At 33.9% G+C, this 20,388-nt stretch overlaps 1 protein-coding gene across 12 annotated transcripts in view; it reads left to right on the top strand.

Moving 5' to 3' along the window:
- LOC106878029 (solute carrier family 66 member 2) overlaps positions 1-20,388 on the top strand; it is a 250,218-nt gene that overhangs the window by 23,327 nt on the left and 206,503 nt on the right. For 8 of the 12 annotated variants that reach the window (XR_008263599.1, XR_008263600.1, XR_008263579.1 and 5 more), the window contains exon 2: positions 8,685-8,730. The exons of the other annotated variants lie outside the window; for them this stretch is intronic. Coding sequence is in view for 5 of the 8 variants with exons in the window: in XM_052965961.1 (XP_052821921.1) it covers positions 8,704-8,730 (27 nt within the window). In the remaining 3 variants the exon portion in view is untranslated. The remainder of the gene's footprint in view (positions 1-8,684; positions 8,731-20,388) is intronic. 12 annotated transcript variants of the gene reach the window in all.

Below are 20,388 nucleotides of genomic sequence, written 5' to 3'. Positions count from 1 at the left end.
CCTCCCCCATCTTTCTCACAAGTATGTATTCAGTAACATTTGTGTGTCATGAAGGGCAGGTTACTTCTCACATGTTAGGCAGCACCTTCCTTTCAAGAAATTAATTTTATTTCTTTTTTGCTGATGTAAACCATCATTGTTTTTCTCCAATTCTAGCTTTGTTGATTTTTGAGATGAAACTAGTGGATAACTGATCATTTATTCAGAAATTCAAACTTTATTTCTTCAAACATCGTCCTATATTCCTTTGCAAAGCTCATTGCATTACAGGCCATTGTAAAAGCAAAATAAAAGTTTCTAACGAACACTGTCTGAGCTCCTAACAGCCTTGGCTGGGTTCATAAAATGTAATCCTAATGTGAACCCACACACATCCCATTAATTCTGCATTTAGGATTTTATTTTTGCAGACACCATGTTTATGCTGAAGTATTCCTATGGCTGACTCCACTAATTTGTCTCTGTGAAATATCTGTTACACATCAGTTTTGCTTTTGATAGGTGTCATTGAATAATTACCATAAATAGTACCTTCCTTGAATTTGCAATTGTTTCCTATCTCTTTATTTTAGTTATCATCTGTTCAGTTCTCTGCATTCCATTGTTTTTCTTTCCTACCAAGTAGGCTCAGTTGTTTTTGATTAACAAAATTACTCAATCATTTGCATCCCAAAAGAATGCATTCTTTACATTGCTGAAATGTTTAAAGTGGACATATCCATCCCAGATATTCTACTTGTTTTATGCCCTAACCAGCCAGATTCAGCCTCTCACACCTAGCCTACAATGTCATTCTAAAGATAAGCATTCACATCATTGAAATCGTTAAGCTACAAGACAATGCATGATTAATTCAGAGCAATTTGAATAAATAAATAAACATTACATTTTATAGAATAATCTGAATGCTAAAGGGTTAAATTACTGTAAATGTGGGTTGTGAATGCAGTTTTCCAAGATGCCATTGAACAAGGCTTAGCTGTGGAATTCTATAGTATACAATGGACAATTTAGATATAATTGCCATGAGTAGTCGATGTGCTTAGAATCTGAGTCTTGAAGATATCATTTTACATTTTGTGACATAACACTGAAACAAGAAACTGCCATTGTGTAACTTATAGTTCTTGTAACAGGTATTGCTAGCTTTCATGTCTCATTCTTTTTATTTATTTACTTATTTATTTATGTATTTATTTATTTACAATGACACCGAGAAAAGACTGAATTCTATTTATAAAAACTCATATTATTAATTACCATATTTGATGGCATATTAGACCACTTTTTTCCAAAAAATGTCTCAAAAGAAATCACCCCAGATCATATTTGTGAAGTTGGGTTCCCATGTACTTTAAATGTACTAAAACCCTTTTCTCCTGAATATACAGTGCTGAAATTAGGGTACATCTGATATACCTGTCTGCGTCTTTTATGTCACCAAATATGGTATATAAAATCTTTACCCATTCTCATAATTTTCTGGCAGGGCTGCTAGAGAATGCCAGTTTTGTGTCTGTGGGCCAGAGTTGTAGTGAGTGAGTCTTTGTCAATCAGTCAGAAGGTCAACTTTTGGATGTAGCCTCAGATGTTTGTCTACATAAGCAGTAGCACCGTTCTAGATGTGAGAGGCAGTATTTCACTCATGGGTGTTGGACTTACATCACTTCACAGTGTAATTTATGCCTTGGTTGTCATTTAACCCCAGGTTGGTCCTGATTGAGTTGAACCATGATCAGAGACGTTTTGACCATGACTACCTCATCTTATTTCCAGACATAGTGCATCTACAACTACATTATTTATTATTATTTTAACACAATTGGGTGTGATTTGAGAGATATTTGGTGGATAACAGGCAGAATAACCATATAGATAATTTATATTGTTATTGGTTATGTTTAAGAATTGCTGAACCCATTAGGTCACTACTGAAGACTGTATCTCTATGGTAATTAATTTAAAGTGATTCAATTTGTTGAAGCTTATCACTTGTTAATCTACATTTATGGCTTTGAATTTAACACTTGAAATGGAATACTTCTCAATAGTTCAATGTTCCTACAACTGGCTAGAGCAGGTTTTTACTCTCCTTAAGGCATCTATTTGGTAGGGTGATTTGTGTACTATCATTTTAATTCAATGATGGGGTGATTTGGGTACTACCATTTTAATCCAAAGTACTTTCACCATGCATATACTGCAGATGGGATATAAACCACCAAAGACTTTGGTCAAATGGTTTGACACTCTGTTGACTTAACTATATGCAACATGGCAGTTATTTTTTTAGTGACCAATCTTCTTAATTTTAAAAGCTTAACCAACACAAACTTCAGCTACAGCAGTCTTCTTCAATTCTCTGACAGCTTGTGTTTCCAATAAGAATGCTTAAGAAGGACATAAAATTGTTTGATTGATAGCCTTAATTCATAACAGGCTTTGAAATATCAGTGAAATTTTATTGTGAAATTATTGAGAGAAACCAGCTTCAGGTACTGCTGCTGTGACTTGAAGAGGCATGCTGTTGTTGGTAAAAGACTTTAAACATTGAGTTATAATATAAATCATAAACTTTGATCTTGACAAATCCTAACTTATAGTCTATAGTGGGACCTGTAGCAAGAACAGATATTCAAACATCAAACTATACCAGTACAATGTAACTGTCAAATAGGAGACTAACCAAGGCACGAGACAGACTTCATCGTCTGTTATAAGCTGTTACCTTGAATAAATTTAAAGTATTCAGTTGTCAAGTATTGTAAGTACTTACTCACTGCTTTTCTTAAAAGTGTATTTATTTACAGTTTATTATTTTGGAATATAAACTCAATAGAAAAGATAAGAGTGTTTCATTAAGTGTCTTACAAAATTTAATTTGGGATCTATTCTACTTTCTGAATTTAAATCCTGTTGGAGTTGACTTAATCTTTCAATTTCCTTAGGAGTTGTGTTGTTGTCTAGCTCTAGGTCATGTTTATGTCCAGCAGACATATTATCAAAGGCAATCATTTTGTGACAACCCATATTTTTATGGAGTATGTAGGACTGCATTGTATAAGGTATGCATTCCTTATTTAAGATGGCTTTGTATGATTGAGGGAAGTTTAATTGCTATATCTTTCAGGCCAAGTGACCCTATAGGGGTTCTCTTGTTGGCCCTGTTAATAGATGGTTCAATAAGTACCAAGAACTGCTAGGATTTGGCACTGTTGAATATACTGTATAATTTGGTCTTGTATTTTTGTAAGAAATCATTATTTTCAAATGAGCAGTTCTGATGTGAAAAGTATTCCAGCTATGAACCTTTCATTTTCTAGAGGTGTGTAGGATTACATTGTCCAAGATTTTAAGATGATAGGGTGATTTGGGTACTATTGGTAGCAATCGAATGATGATCATTGAGAGGCACCCTTATTGACGTGGGTATGTAATGGTGGGGTGGTGTACTAATAGAAACAATAGAGCACTAATTTAAATACATCATATTACAAGTTAATGCAGGAGTCTTGACCTGGTTGTTGGCTTGCTAGGAATAGCTACTAAATCTCCCTCAAATCACACCCTAGCTTATTATGAATAGAACATATTGGAAAATGGAGCTACATATCTCCCTATCTACTTAAGCCCTTCACTCCTTGTGCAGTATAGGCCATCAATGACTTTTCTCCACTGTTCTTGGCATTAGGCTGCCTTTTCTGCTTCTCTCCAGTTGGACTTCTGCTTCTTTTTGTATTTGTCTGCACCACATCTTATGTTTCCCCGAGGAAAAGTCTTCTTCACCCAGATCTTATTAGTTTTGAATTGTCATCAGTGCTTCTGTAACTTTGCTTTTTTTTTTTACTAGGTAGGAGTGAAAAACCCACTTTTACATTTGTGGTCTATATTAATCTGGCCTCTATCCTTTGACCTGTCCAGCAAGGAAGGTGCTACCAGGAGCATGTGATCTACTGGATTAGCTGTCAGAGTCACTAAGGCACACAAGTCACCACACTGTAACAAGGATTGGATCTTGTGGTGTAGTTCCAAATACATTATCTAAAGAGATAGGGTGGTCATGGCTGGAAGGCATTTGACCAGAAATTTGTTCAATCAGAGGTGGCTATTAAACAACTATAATTAGGATGAATTCATGGTTATAGGGAAGGAAACTACAAAAACCCATCAGATGGACTGTATGAGTTCTGAGATGGTAGATTTAATTCAGCACCTGATTAGACAGCACCACCTAGCCTGCTCTTGAGTGCCTTTTAGAAGAGTCCACTATGTTAAGAGCAGGTAAGCCTGGTAATTTCTCTGATGATAACTTTCTACTTTCTTCATAACAATCTCAGGAGCCTTAGATCACAAAGGCTGCTCTTCTTCCTCTGACTAAACCATCAAAAACAATAAAACAGACCATTCTGCTTCAAAAATTCTTTTGATAAGTATTTTATTTGAAACTTAGTTTGTTTTCCATATATATGTTATAAATCATTAATTTAAAGTGTTATTTTTAAATACCACAGTTGAGATATTAAGCAAATCATCATCATCATCATCATTATTATTATGATCATCAACCATCATTTTTATGAAACAGTTGATGTTGGGTTCACCAATAAAGCATCTAAATGATTATACAGCAATAAACACTTCACTGATATTTTTTAGGACAATTCAATGGTTTTCTAATATTTCTGTTTTTTTTTTTATATAATTTATATACCATTTATTTTTCACATTTTGAACATGATAAAACACCATTGTTATTTATTATAATTGAGTACTAATTAGATTTTTGTTGTTGTTCTCTATTTTTCATTGAGTAACTAAATTTAACCAGGTTATTTATTTATTTTTTGCATACTGTAAATCAAAAGATATTAGCTGTTCTACATTCCTATGTATGATGTTGTATCATATAATATGTAGCTTTATTGGAAGACATTCTTGTGTTTATTTCTTATTAAAATATGGTGAATTAAACAATTGAAACACATTATATAAGTTAACATTAAAAAAAAAATTGATTTCTATTAACATATTTTTGCATTGTTATATTTCATAGCTGGCAATTTGTTTGAAAAATGATGGTGCTTTGTTTGTTTGTAATTTTTTAAAATTGAGTCTTTTGTTTCATTTATTTTTATGACTGTTTGTAGCATATTACATCGTATTATTCTTTTATAAGTTCTCCATATTATCAATATATCTAAATTGAGTAAGGCGGCGAGCTGACAGAATCATTACCATGTCAGACAAACTACTTGACAACATTTCTTCCAACTTTACATTCTGTGTTCAAATGCTGCCAGTTGACTTTGCTTTTCATCCATTCACAGTCAATAAAATAAGTTCCAGTTGAGCACTGGGATCGATGTCATCCCCCAGTGCTCAACTCTCACGAAATTCCTGGCTTTGTACCAAAATTTGAAACCAATATATCTAAACTGAGTAAGGCAGAATTGTTACCATGCCTGACAAAATACTTAGTAGCATTTCTTCAAAATAGGTATCAGTTGAGCTCTGGGGTTGGTGTAATTGACTTACCCACTCTTGCAAAATTAATGGTCTTGTGAAACCAATGTATTTAACATTTGAAACCAATATTGCTAAATTAAGTTGTTCTTTAACACCATATGAACTCTGAGTAAGCAAAACTATGATCAAAAGCATTCCAACTGTGACTGACTCATCTGTTATTCAGCTTATCCTTCCTTTTTTTATGGCTGTAATGCATCATTTAAGGGATATTTAACTACTGTTTCTGGAAGGTCTAGTTAGAGTGCCTTATTAACATTAGCTATAATGAATTACAGTGTTAGAGCTAAGCTGATGGTTAGTCTTGTTTGTGACCTGGTATAAATTTCTAGTTGCTGCTATTTCATTTCGGAAACATCCTTAAAGCACTTAAAAAAAGGTGGGGGAGGTATCAATGTTACAAAATACCTTTCCTTCCACTTTATAAATCTGAATCCTTTATGTCTATGGGAGAAATCAATGGAAGTAAACTGAGGTAGTTGGAAATGAAACATTTTCACACATCTTGTAAATTGTTGTTGCATGAAATGAAGATAGTTTGGGGTTAGAGCATCAAAGAAAATCAGTGTGTGTGTATGTGTGTGTGATCTTTTCCTAATTATTGATCAATACTTGAAACTGGCATAATTGGCGAAGAGAGTACAAGGAAAGATTGGAGACTAAGTTACGTGCAAATATATACTTATTCATCATTTATTAACTTCATTTGTTGACATAATTTAATACAATCTTGTTGTTTAACCCCAGGTCAACTCATTATATGTCATATCCAGTTAAGTACTTCAACAAAATGTCTTACAGTATTTATTCTGGTCTCTTGCTTTCTGAGTTCAAATTCTGCTAATTTCAATATTACCTTCCTGGGTTGATAAATGAAGTTATAGTTTGGGGCTGTGAACTGACAGAATGATTAGGGCTGGATAGGGTACTTGCTTTGCAGTATTTATTTCAGCTCCTTGCATTCTGAGTTCAAATCTCACTGTGGCACCTTTGATGCTTTTAACGGAATCCTCTCTATTGCAAATATTCACGCCATGTTGCTAGTTTGAGCCGCCTTTTTTCTCTTCCTCTTTCCCTCTCATTCACCAGTCTTGTAATGGAATGAGATGATTGGATATGGCTGTTTGGATGCAGATGATTTGTCACAGTTGACTGAACATTCAGGCTGTTTTAATGATTGTACTTTTTGGTGCTTGACACAAGCACTCACACATGCATGAACTCATGTGCACATGGTCAGAAATATAAACATGTGGAGTAAAAGAGAGAAAGAAAGAGAGAGAGTGAGAGAGAGTGAGAGAGAGAGAGAGTGTGTGTGTGTATGTGTGTGTGTGCGTGTGTGTGTGTGTGTGTGTGTGTGTGAGAGAGAGAGAGAGAGAGAGAGAGAAAAACATTAACATGTTAACCACCATGGCCTGTTCTTGGAACTTACCAGTGAAGCCACAGATTTCCAGTCGTGCTACATTGTTTAATTACAAGGAAATGTAATTTTTTTGCAGTTTTACAATATTTCATAATTAAACTTTAATATTTAACACTAATGTTATTTAAATATCCTCAAAACCATGACAAAGATACAAAATATAATATTTTCTCAAATTACGAAAATGTACCACCAGTGGTGCATATGGCAGTTGTGTGAAGTTTGCGATTAACCACTGATGGTACGCATGGTGGTTAATGTGTTAAAGTGAATAAACCATTAAACCATCTGATGTTGAATAAGTCAGCATTGGATCAGCAATGCCAAATAGGTGATGCCAAAATGGCTGTATGATAACATTTCATATCCATCATGTAAGTCCTGTAAAGAGTTGTGGGCACTTCTTTTCCTCCTGATTAAGCTATTAAGAAAAACACAAAATCAAAGCAGACAATAGAACTTGGCACAGTCCTCTAGTTCTGCCAGCTCTTGTCAAACCATCCAACCCATGACAGCATGGAAAACATATGTTAAATGCTGATGATGTTAAGTATCTACCAAAAAGTAGAATTTGTTTTTTCTGCAAGTTATGTGACCGCAATTAGCTTGACACATCATCATCATTTAACATCGTTTTTCCATGCTGGTATGGGTTGGACGGTCTGACAGGCACTGGCCAGCTGGAGAGCTGCACCAGGCTACAATTGTCTGTTTTGGCCTAGTTTGTACATCTTGATGTCCTTCCTAACAGCAAGCATGTTACAAAGTGTACTGGGTGCTTTTTTACAAGGCACTAGCACGGGTGCTTTTTATGTGAAACCAACACAATAGAACAGTTTCAAACATGACATTCCTCAACAAAAGATAAATTGGTGTATAAAACTGCTTTCTGCAGTTAATAGTAATGAAATTTTGAATAGACATATCTGATTTCTGCAGTAAACGTGCTAATAAGGTATAGCCCAGAGATCAAGGAGACGATTGGTGGTCTGCTTCAGCAAAAATTAATCCCTACCAAATTCATCTGTTTTCATTTTTTTCACCCTGTTCCTACTTAGCCCCACATTTTTTACCCTCATCTTTGCTGAAATATAAACTCTCACCATCTCTTACACTACTCATTCAGTCCTTTTCCCTCCATTTCCCCACATTTATAACTTTTTATTACCCTTTTACTGCTCCATTTTCTCATTCTCTTTTCTGCGACCATATATTTAGTCTTTATATACTTTCTCTTTAAAGATGGACAAGTGTACAAAATACATTTAGTAACAACTTTGCTACTGAATTCCACCAATGATGAAAGGGATTCCAGCCATGACCATTTTTGTCTTTTTTGTATATAGTCCTATGTATTCTTCTTCTTTATTTTTATACAGTAGTGTTGTTATTTCCAGCAGGTCAAGTAGTCACATTGAGTCTCCCTTATTGGCAAAGTTGGTAACATCGCTAAATTCTGAGTTTCAAATTTCATGTTGGGTGGAGGTGAAAACGTTAACTCTGCCTTTCATTTCATTAAGATTCAATGTAAATACCAGTAATATATTAAGATAAATACGTGTTATAATCTTACTCTATAAATTTAAACCTTTTATGAAAAAAACAAACATGTAGACATAAGAAATTTATGTAATATATTTATCATAGTATCATGTTTTATAGTGATAAAAAGAAATTGTTTTATCTTTTGCTGATAATCTAGATGATTTGTGAATTTATCAATGTCTTCTTGTAGCTTGAAAGTCTTACTTGCAATGATGGATCTTCCAGATTTTGGATTGGTAAGCCACATGCACAGCCCATCTATCCCATAGTTGTTCATTTTTTTACCTTATCTAACCATTTCACTCTCCCACCTCCAATGATGTTCAAACTGTTAGTGCAATCTAATTACAATGGCCTTGTGTATTTTTATAAGTGTTTGTGTGAGTGATGTATGTTATGAGCGTGTGTGCATATGTGTGGATTATATTTATCTATTTTAGAAGTGAAAATGTTTTAATTTTTTTCTATAATTTTGAAATACTAAATCTGAATCTCGCTTACAACATTCCTTCCCCCTTCATTTTTTCCCCTATTGTATCCTTAACCCTTTGCTTTTTGTGTTACTTTGATATTTGCCAAATACACTCTTTGTTGGATAGCAAATTAACCAAATAATTTATGCATGCCCTTTTCTCAGGTCACAAGAAATAAGCTTTTCTTTTATATCAGCTAAAAAATTTTTTTTATTGTAAAACTATATCAACTTGTTAACGTTTTAAACGATCAAATCTTATAGATTTTGAGTGGATTAATCTACTTTTACTTTGAATGAATTCAATTTATTCCTTCAGTGCTAATATTGGTGCTAACCAAAAAAAATATGAAGCTATGTTGTAACCATTTGCAGATAGAAACAGTTTGTATTTAATTCTTCTGCCATGAGAATCTGTTTTCAGCTGAAGTTGTATAAGAAGAAGGAAACAAATCCTATTTAAAAATCTGTAAAAGGAATTGTTATATCCTAACCTAAAATGCATTGGTATTTATTCTTGTGGTACTGTTATTTTTATTTTAATATTTATTGCATTTGACATTATACCTTTTTTTTTTTTTTAATTTCCACAGTGTTTAATTCATATTTTATTTAAATAATAATTGATGATTCAAAGAGACACATTCTCTTTTCTTTTATTGAATGATATTTTAATTATCTATTTATAGAAACTAATGATTTTCTTTCTACTGCTCAGGTGTGTTTGTGTGCATGTGATCATTATACTTTTAACATTTATTAGTCTAACCTCTCTGAGTACAGTATGGTAATAACATAGATATCTTTCCTAGACACAGGTGCTAATAGTAAACTGCCTTTTGATCTTATTTGCACTCCATATTGTATGTCTAGTGGATTATATTCTCCAAAATCAATCATATTTATCATTGCTGTTCCATTGCCATGTAGTAAAAAGGATAGTTAATGGATCCTTAATCACTTTTGATGATGACTATTCCAGTCATTTGATCAGCTATTCATTGTATCATGTAACTGAGTATTTTATCATGTGTACTTGTATGTAATCCTCAGGCAGAACCAGTATGACATGATGCCTAATAATTCTGGTCTTGCTCAGTTTCATTCACAAGGCTTGTGTAATCCAAAATTATGTTAAAAGACACTTGCCCGAGATGTCATGCAGTGGGATTGAACCAAGACCTCTTGATTGCAAAGTGAGCTTCTTAACTACTCAGCTATGCCAGCACTCATTAGCAGTGTGTTTTGTACACATACTTTATAAAGTCTGCTTTTGGACATTGGATGAATCCTTTTGTTACATGCAAAGGTAACAACTCAATGAATTTCTTCTACATCTCTTTTATCCTTTACTTTGAATATCTCCATTAATACTTATATCACTGAGATTGTTGTTTAAACATTCCATATTGTTAACTTTCTGGATTGGTTACTACACCTTTACATCTGGAACATCCAAAGTCTTAGGGTTCTATATGTTTCCTTGAGATCCATCATCATCATCACCATCATCATCATTTAATGTCCGTTGTCCATACTGGCATGGGTTGGACGGTTTGACCAGGGCTGACAAGCTGGCAGGCTGCACCAGACTCTGGTCTGATTTGGCATGATTTCTATGGCTGGATGCCCTTTCTAACACCAATCACTCTTGAGAGTGTAATGGGTGCTTTTATGTGCCACCGGCATGGGTGCCATTTACATGATACCAGTATCTGCCGGGACTGTGATTTTACTTGGCCTGATGGGTCTTCTTCTCAAGCACAACATAATGCCAAAGGTCTCAGTTATTCGTCATTGCCTCCATGAGGCCCAACACTCGAAAGCAGCTTTTCACATGCCACTGGCATCGGAGACTTTGCCTCCATGAGGTCCAATGCTTGAAAGGTGCTTTTTTATGTGCCAGTTATGTGACACCAGCAACAGCTGTAACTACAATTTCACTTGACTTGACAAGTCTTCTCGAAACAGAATATCATCAAAGGTCTTGATCACTAGTCATTTCCTCTGTGAGGACTAAAGTTCAAGGATCATGCTTCACCACCTTGTCCCAAGTCTTCCTGAGTCTACCTCTACTACAGGTTCCCTCCACAGTTAGAGATTGACACTTTTCACATCTGTCCTCGTCTATAACTGTCCTTGTTCTGTAATTTTTATGCACCCATACTTCCACTTACTTCTCAGTACTGAGCTTCAATCAATCTCCTTTTTACATATTGAGCAAGCTCATTGGAATTGGTTCACAGTTATTAATCACTAATTTGGTTTTTGTCATGCTGACTGTGATTGTCTTATTTTTTCAGACAATTCTTCTAGGTTTGCAATCTTTTCTGTAGTTCTTTAACAAATGTGATGTGATGTCAATATATAGAAATTGTCAATAGCATTCAGCCTAAAACTCTGTAAGTGCTTCAAGCACTACAATGAAACAACGCTGAACACAGAGTATTGGTATATCCTATATATTCTAAATTCCTTACTACATTCATTGTCAGTTTTAGCTTAAGGTATAGCACTCACATGCATAACCTCAGCTGGGTTCAAAAGCCATTTGTCTATACCTCAGATTCTATCTGTCTGTTAGGTAACAAAATATTGGATTCCTGTAGGTATGTAAATATGCAAGCACACATATACATATGTATACAAACATACAAAGTTATACATTTATATGTACATGTACCTGACAAATAATACTTGTAGTGTACATATAGAAATGTGTGTGTATGTGTGTGTAATACTTGTCAGGGAATTCAAACAGTTTTATATGTATATATGTAATGTTAATAATCTTTTCTAACAGTAAAATGATTTTTTTAAATAGTGTTTATTCATAAAAGATGTGTAATAATGAATAATGTTTATGTATCTATGAGCACATATTTTGATTCTGTTTTTTAATTCTACATCATCTCTGATTGTGTAAATCCACGATGAAAGGGGATCCAGTTGAGACCAGCTCATCTCTTTTCAGGCATAGTGCATCTGAGACTACATTATTAAATATTTCTTTCTGTAAATCTATGCATTTTAAGATGGTGGGTGAGATTTAAATAAGAACAGGCTGTAGTTTCTAACTGGCTGAAGAGAGAAAATTTCATGGGAAAAAATGTTCTATGATATATGTATGTGTGTGTATATATGTGTGTAATATATATATATATATATATATATATATATATATATATGTATGTGAAGGCACATAACCTAGTATGTAGGGTGTTACACTCACAGTTGCCAGATTGCTAAATTGTAGTTTTTATTTCTCAGATCAGCAGTACATTGTGTTCTGGAGCAAAACACTTCATTTCATGTTGTTCCAGTTCACTCAAATGTAAATTGGTAACCCAGTGACACACTGGCATTCTGTTCAGTGGGAATATTGGCCTGCCTAAGGTGACAAGCTGACAGAACCATTAGCATGCCGAGTGAAGTACCAGTTACGCACTGGGGTCGATGTAATCGACTTAATCCCTTTGTCTGTCCTTGTTTGTTGTTAGATGATGTGTGAGTGCTATGCAAATTCTTGCTGAGCAACCACACAGATAATTTGTTTTGTGTGATCAAATGTTTGTGTATACATAAGCTCACTCCCTCCATCAAAGCAACATTAACTGTACAGGTACATGATGTACCACATGTCAGATGACGAAATGATCACAGAGATGAAGTGTTTTGCTCAAGAACACAGTGCAATGCCTGGTGCGGGAATTGAAACCATAATCTCACAATCATTAGTGCAACAATTAACCACTAAACCATGTGCCTTCACAGTGATATAATATACAATCACATACACACACATATATATGTATATATAATACACACATGCACATATATCTTTGTTTATCAGCCAATAAATTGTATCAACTTTTATTATTAAAAAAATCATAAATTGTAAAGTTTTTTCAAGTTTTTATAAATGTTTTCAACTCTATCTTTACATCACTTATTTCATTCTTTTCATATCATCTGCTACATAGTACATACTTTAAGATAAAATGTAAAGGGTTAAGAACCTTTCTGTTTATTACACAAAAGTAACATATGTAATGAAAAGGAAATAAACAACGATATTAAAGAGATAAAATAACAGGGAAATAATAATTTATTATTCATATATAAAATAAGGATATAAACCGTTGTAGCGTAAAATTACATATATCAATTTTCCTTTATTTTCCCTGTACCACCTGAAGATAGACCTCTTCAAAGTAGTCAAACAGCACATGTTCTTGCAAAGGTCATGAAATATAGCTTTGTATTAGTTATGCATACATTGAAAATACTAAGTTTCAACATACAACATTAATAAAAGCTAAGTTTACACAAGTGTGTTTGTAGGGAAAATATTATGCATATATTTATGTTTGTACAAGTAAATTGAATAATTAACATGTTGTAAATAGTGCTATTAACATATGTGACCTGATGGAAAGAGATACAATCATTTGATGTTTTGAGTTTTGTTCAACTAAAAACGTTCTTTGTTTTGAAGTTAACGAACAGAGAATAGAATTCTGTTTCTGCTTTGTAATGTGTCGTCTTTGAAGGAGGAACAAGAACAACTTATTTGTGGTTGCTGGGTGCTGAGTGAAGGAGAGAGAAGTTTTGATGGTGGTTCTGTTCAAAGAAAATGCATTGTTGTTGTATACTTGTATACTGTGTAGTATTAAGGTGAAACCAAAGAGATAAGAGAGTGAGAAAGTGGGGGTCTTGAGTTAGATTGCATATAGCCAAAGTGCCTGCAAAGTGCCTAGGTTCTGATTGGTCCAAATAAATTGCTAAAAAATTGTGAAACACTAAAATGTCATCTGTTGCATGAGGGATTTATTGCTACAGTTATAATGTAAACACTACAAAGTTGTACAGGACATTATTTTGAACCAATACTGCTTCTGTCATTAATTACAAATCTTTACACAGCCTTCCAGTTATTTGCAACATTAATTATTTGTTAATCACTGTTTTTCTATATCAGTAGAGGCTAAATTTATCTGAGTAGGTGACTGATAGTGGATATTTGCTACTGATGATGGGCAAAGACAGAAATCATGATTTAGTAATTCCACAACTGCTGATGGAATTTTATTTCTGCTTTTTAGCACTATATGTCTATACAGGAACCATACAAATACTGCAGTTTTGTGGCTTTCTTTAGTATGTCTATGTTAAGTTAGAAATACGGTTTGCTTTTCAAAATAATGCAGTGTAAAACAGAAAAACATATAATGGATAATAAAAAAGATAAAGATGTAAACAAAAAGTTTTTTTGTTTATAAATATTTTGTAAAAAAAATAAATGAATAAAAACATAGATAGAAAATATTAAAACTTGAATTGTCAACATTTTTCAATTACACTCTTCAATTGTATACTCTCAACTGGACCATGTAGCCTAGATTATTAGAGTCTTTAATTGTAGTCTTATAATTACACTACTTTCGTGTCTTCATTTGTGTTTGAGTGTCCTTCGGAACTGCCAGCCAATATATTCCTGTGTACTTGAGACAGATAGATTGATAAATAGAGAGAGATAGATAGACAGCTAAAGAACAAAAGACAAATAAAATGCTTTAAGATATTTATTTTAGGCCCTTATATTTCTGTATTTAAATTTTGTTGGGATCAAGTTTGTCTTTCATGTTATGGAATGTTGATAAAATAAGATGTGGTCAATTATTGACTATCATCCTTCTCCTCTACAAATTGGCTTTGTGCCTAGTCAAAAGAAATCAATACTGTTTGCTTTTCATGCTCACTTGCTCCTATTTAACATTTACTTGTCAGATTGTCCAAATACATTTTAAAGCTGGTTTAACATACAATATGAACTTGAAATTTAATGGTAAATATAAAAGTGGCTTCTAAAGGCTGATTTTTTTTTTTTTTTCGTAACAGCTTTTCTGTCACAGAAAATCTCCAATGAATTTTTAAAACATTTAAAAAAAATTTTATTACAATTATTACATAAAACTTGAAAAATTTCCAATAATTATTGTTTTTAAATTGAAGAGAAAACATATTAAGAAAGAGTTGAAAATGTGAAGTTTAAGGTCAATATTTTATTGTGTTAATTAGCTAAGACAAACTGATTTTGTGTGTATAAGTTATAGGGAACCATTGAATATTGTCTAAGTATTGTAGCCAGTAAAGTTATTTTTGGCTCTCTGTCAAGAATCTTGCACTTCCAGTGCATTAGCTGTTCTGGCAGTCGAGATTTTATATGGAGATGTTCTTCAAAAATATTTTGTAACAAGGAAATGCTAAGAGTAGGCACAATTCTCTTACTTAGGGTTCATAATCAATAATATGGGGGAAATCTAACAGTGATCAATAACCTGGGTCTCAAACAGATGTGAGAAATTAAGAAATCTACTTACTTTTATGACAGAAAATTAGTTCTGTTATATGAAAGATATGTTATATAATATACATCTGTCAAATAATGCTATTCTATACAGCTGTGAGACATGAACAGTAAATGTATATTTATCTGCTATTACCATATCTGTGCAGCTGGAGTCTAAAAGAGAAAATTGATTTGGATAGGGTAAGAAAGAGAATCAAAGACAATGACACTTTATTTTCTTTGTTATTTTTCTTTTCTTTTTTGTTTTGTTTTAAGAGAACGGTTGTGTATTGTGAGATCTTAGATGAGAGACTAAACTTGTTAAAGAAGAGATTCTAAAAGCCATGAAATCATAAGATATTTTTATTATAGAAATGTTAGGCATGAAAACTTAAAATAATATAATAGAGTTGTAATGTCTTTGGGTTTAACATTGTGACAAATAGTGCAAGAGCCCAAACCTTATTTTGGTAATCAAAATGGATATATCAGGTTGATTTAACCAAATTCTTCAGAAAATGTGTGGTAGAGAAGTTGTTATTAAAAGTGAAACAACCATAAAACTCTACAGAATACAGAATTTCCTATTTCCTTGGAAAAATTCACTGCTAATGATTTTTATTAATTTTATTAATATAATTCTCATCCAACATCAAATAATGCTTTTGTAAATGTAATTCTTATTTTCTGCAGCAGTTTTTCTGGACGTAATTCCTATCCAATTCACAAGGATCCAACGATTGTTGAAGCATTATAGGAGCAAAAGTAAAAACTAATCATACCCCTGGATAGGTTCTAGGCAATTGCAAATAATTTTTCCCATGAAAAGTACTGCATACCATACAGCAAATAGAAAAATCATTAGCACTAACGATAGCATTATCATTGTGGTGTTATACTTTTCGTAGTCTATTCTAATATTTTAGTGGACCTGGTTTTCTAGAGCCATGTACCTTGATCTCAGATACATGCTGTGTCAGTGAAAGAATACAAACTACTGATCTTTTGATTGGACATGATCATCCATTTTCTCACTTTTATAATACATTATATCTTCAAAGGAAAACAGAATTTATAGTCTGTTTGCTGTGAAGATACTTCTGCATTGTGAACCTTTCACAGTTTTCACACCATGAAACCCATGAATTTCATGCATTCCTCCAGATGATACCAATTCATTCCAAATTTTGCATATAGGAGAATTTGATCTCACTACATCAAGCAAATGAAACACAGTCTCAGTTAAAAATAATGAAATATACCTCTCTATTGTTCCTATCAGCAACTAGCTGAACTTGGTCATTGAAAGTTAAGTGTTAGAATAATACTCATTGGACTCCTCTGATTAATAAGTGAGCTGTGGTTATCCACTCTGTAATGTACTTTAAAAGTCTTCAATATTATGGAATAAAGTATTGAAGAGTGTGGTTTAATTTTAGATTGCTTAATTCCCTTTTTTATTTTTATCTCTGAATTAATTCAAATAGCAAGTTATTTTTATTTGATGACACAGAACTAGTCAACTGTATCATTGATAAATTGTACACATATTTCAACAGATATCAATGTCATTTTACTATTTATTTCACTATATTCTAAGTACAAGTCAAATGTAGTAAAAAGGTTAGGTTGACATTAATGTATCTTGAAATTGTGTTTATAAACTTTCAATCTAATTTTAGGCAAGCTAGCAAAGATGGGAAACCAACTGAGTTCAAATTCAATGCAAACATGTTGCTGTGCATCTAGGCTGAATATTTAATCCTAAGGGCTAGAGGTCACCCATACTTCCAGGATTGTTATTTGCAATATACAGATGTTGTGTCTGAGTTAAGATTTATCTCATCTGTTCAGTATCTTTGAAGTGGAGTTAAGCACCAACCATATGATGTAAAATCAGAAACCAAATTATTACTTTTACAATCTAGCTCTGTAATTCATCTTGAGCATTTTTCTTTAGTTAAATTGTTTGATGTGTCCAATTTAGTTGAGCTTTCTTGTTGGTTAGCTGTCTGGCTATTCTTAACCATTTTAGTATGAAGTTGTTCTTGATTTAAACACAAGCCTGTGGAAGTATTTGAGGGCAGCTTCGTTTTTACTGTAAATTTGATGATTAAATCTTTATATTAATTTTTATTCATGTGACTTGGAAATAAAATCATTGTGACTATCCTGGAGATATTAATAATTTTTGCTAAAAGTATCTCTCATAAAACAAATTTATTCAAAATAATTTCATTCTTAGATTATATCTAATAATCTTACAAGTTTTAACATTATATTTAATACATTATATATATTAGTGATTTTACTTCCATTTCTTGTGTAATATTTTTCTATTTTTGAGTAATATAAAAAGGCTTGTTAGGCAGGAGAGACTGGTGCAGTCAATGCCCAATCTAAACATCTGTAGGTCAAAGTTTTAGGAGAAAAAAAGGGACAGAGTGGGAACCAGAGGGTGAGTGGATTTTGTTATGAATGCTTGCAACATAGCGAATTTTGGCAAGGGTACTAATGCTCAGACACTTGTGTTAAACTGGTGGCATGATGTCAAAGTTATTGGTCAGTATATTATCTAAAATTACTGTTATAAACATGTAAAACACCTGTATGATATATAGAGAATTAGAAATTTCTATGGCCCAGTAAAGAGTAGTTGGAGCAGAGAAAAATACAGTGTGACATTGTCATATTATATGTTAGTTTGACATTGAAAGTAAGTTGGGGCAAAATAGAATTAAAGGTATTTTGTTTCATTGAGCAAGCATATCAACTAGGAATCAATGATTGATGATTATTACGATGATGAACTTAGTTTTTTTAATTTTTTTATAGGAATTCATATATTCTTCATATATTCTAACTTGATAATCCTCATAAATCAAAATGTCAATATGAATTACATAAGATCCTCTCCACTTATGTACACCTTGTCACTGTGCAACTAAATTGGGAGAATAATCTATACTTTTAGCATACTATACTTAGTTCTGTGAAAGAAGCAGTCTACTTCTCTCAAAATATATGTGTTAGATATTCCATCAAAGACTACACTTAAAACTGTAATTATTGATATCACTTCTGCTCTTCAAAAAGGTAGAATTAACTTTAAATCACTTCATGAAGTTATTAAATCATGCTAAGGTGTATTGATTTGGTCTGTGATTGTGTGGATGACAGATGGATAAGTTAACCTTTTATTGATTTATGTTAGATGCTAGAACATTGGACAAATGCCTGGCAGTATTTGTTCTGGCTCTCTACATTCTGAGTTCAAATTCTACTAAAGTCAACTTTGCCTTTCATCTTTCTAAAGCTGATGAAATAAAGTACTGGCTAACTACTGGGATGAATTTGATCGACTGACTACCTCTCTCCAAAGTTGAAGTCTTATACCTATATTCATCATCATCATTTAACATCCGCTTTCCATGCTAGCATGGGTTGGACGATTTGACTGGGGACTGGCGAACCAGATGGTTACACCAGACTCCAATCTGATCTGGCAGAGTTTCTATAGTTGGATGCCCTTCCTAATGCCAACCATTCTGAGAGTGTAGTGAGTGCTTTTTATGTGCCACCGGCATGAGGGCCAGACCGGTGGTACTGGCAATGGCCACGCTCAAATGGTGTTTTTTACGTGCCGCCTGCATAGGAGTCAGTCCAATGTTTTGTTCACATGCCACCGGTACAAGTGCCAGTAAGGCGAAGCTGGAAACGATCGCACTCAAATGGTGCTTTTTATGTGCCACTGGCATGGAAGCGAGACTGCTGCTCTGGCAGTGAGACCGCTCGGATGGTGCTGTTTGTGCTCCACTGGCAAGGGTGCCAGTCAATGAATTTGGTTCAGTTTCAATCTCTCTTGTCCCAACAGGTCTTCTCAAGCTGAGTTTAGTGTCCAATGAAGGAAGGTCGGTATGGGTGCCAGTCGTCGAATTTGGTTCGATTTCGATTTTGATAGAAAGAATTATTACTTTGTGGTATTTCTTCTGATTGTTTGCAGTGCAAATCATGCTAGGATCAACTTTGTGTTTTATCTCTCTAAAAATAAAGTACTAGTCAAGTACTGGGATTAATAGTATTGACTTACCCCTCCCCTCATAATCGCTGGCATTGTGTCTATATTAGAAACAATTATTATTGTATCTTCTGCTATGGTTCCTGGCCAGCCAGGGCCTTGTGGCCGGATTTGATGGATGGAAACTGAAAGACACCTGCTGGTGCTACATGAAAATCATCCTATCCACCCTCTAAAGTGGTTGGCATTAAGAAAGGCATCCAACTGTAAAAACCATGCCAAAACAGACAGTGGAGCTTGGTTGGCTTGAAGCTAGAGCAGAAAATGGATGTCCCAAGTGCCATGTAGTGCAGCTGAATTTGGAACCAAGTCACTGGGAAGCAAACCTCTTAACTAGACAATCACACCTGTAAAGTATAAATCATGCTTTTGTAGCAAACAGTGCAGAATGGTAATCTGAAAGAGATATGTAGTGTATTAAATTTGTTAATTTAGTTTCATGATGTAAGTGAAAAAATAGGTTAAAGTGATTGGTTTAACTTTAGAAAATATCACATTTGTTCTATTGTCCATTTCTTCACTTCCAACACCATCATCATTTCATCGTTTAACGTCCTCCTTTCCATGCTGGCATGGGTTGGATGGTTTGACAGGAGCTGACCAGGCAGAAGACAACACCAGGCTTCAGTGTCTGTTTTGGCACAGTTCTTACAGCTGGATGCCCTTCCTAACACCTACCACCCCACAGAGTGAGCTAAGTGCTTTTTATGTGGGACCAAGCACAGGCGAGGTCAGTTTTGGCATGGTTTTTTACAGCTAGATGCCCTTCCAAATGCCAAGCACTTTACAGTGTGGGTTGGATGCTTTTTAAGTAGCCCCTGCACTGGTAGGGTCACCGGGTAACTTTGCAAGACAAAGAATCTTTGAGAGGGGAGGAGACATTGGAGGAGGTGATCTTGTGTCAGATAATGAAAGGTTAGAGTGACAGAGAGACAGAAACAGAAGTCTTGCTGTAGAGGAGGTACATGCTTACCTGGCCAGAGAGAGAGAGA

This window comes from Octopus bimaculoides, chromosome 1 (assembly GCF_001194135.2).
Source record: "Octopus bimaculoides isolate UCB-OBI-ISO-001 chromosome 1, ASM119413v2, whole genome shotgun sequence".
In the NCBI taxonomy this organism is placed as follows: domain Eukaryota; kingdom Metazoa; phylum Mollusca; class Cephalopoda; order Octopoda; family Octopodidae; genus Octopus; species Octopus bimaculoides.
This window is presented reverse-complemented; position numbering and strand designations above follow the sequence as displayed.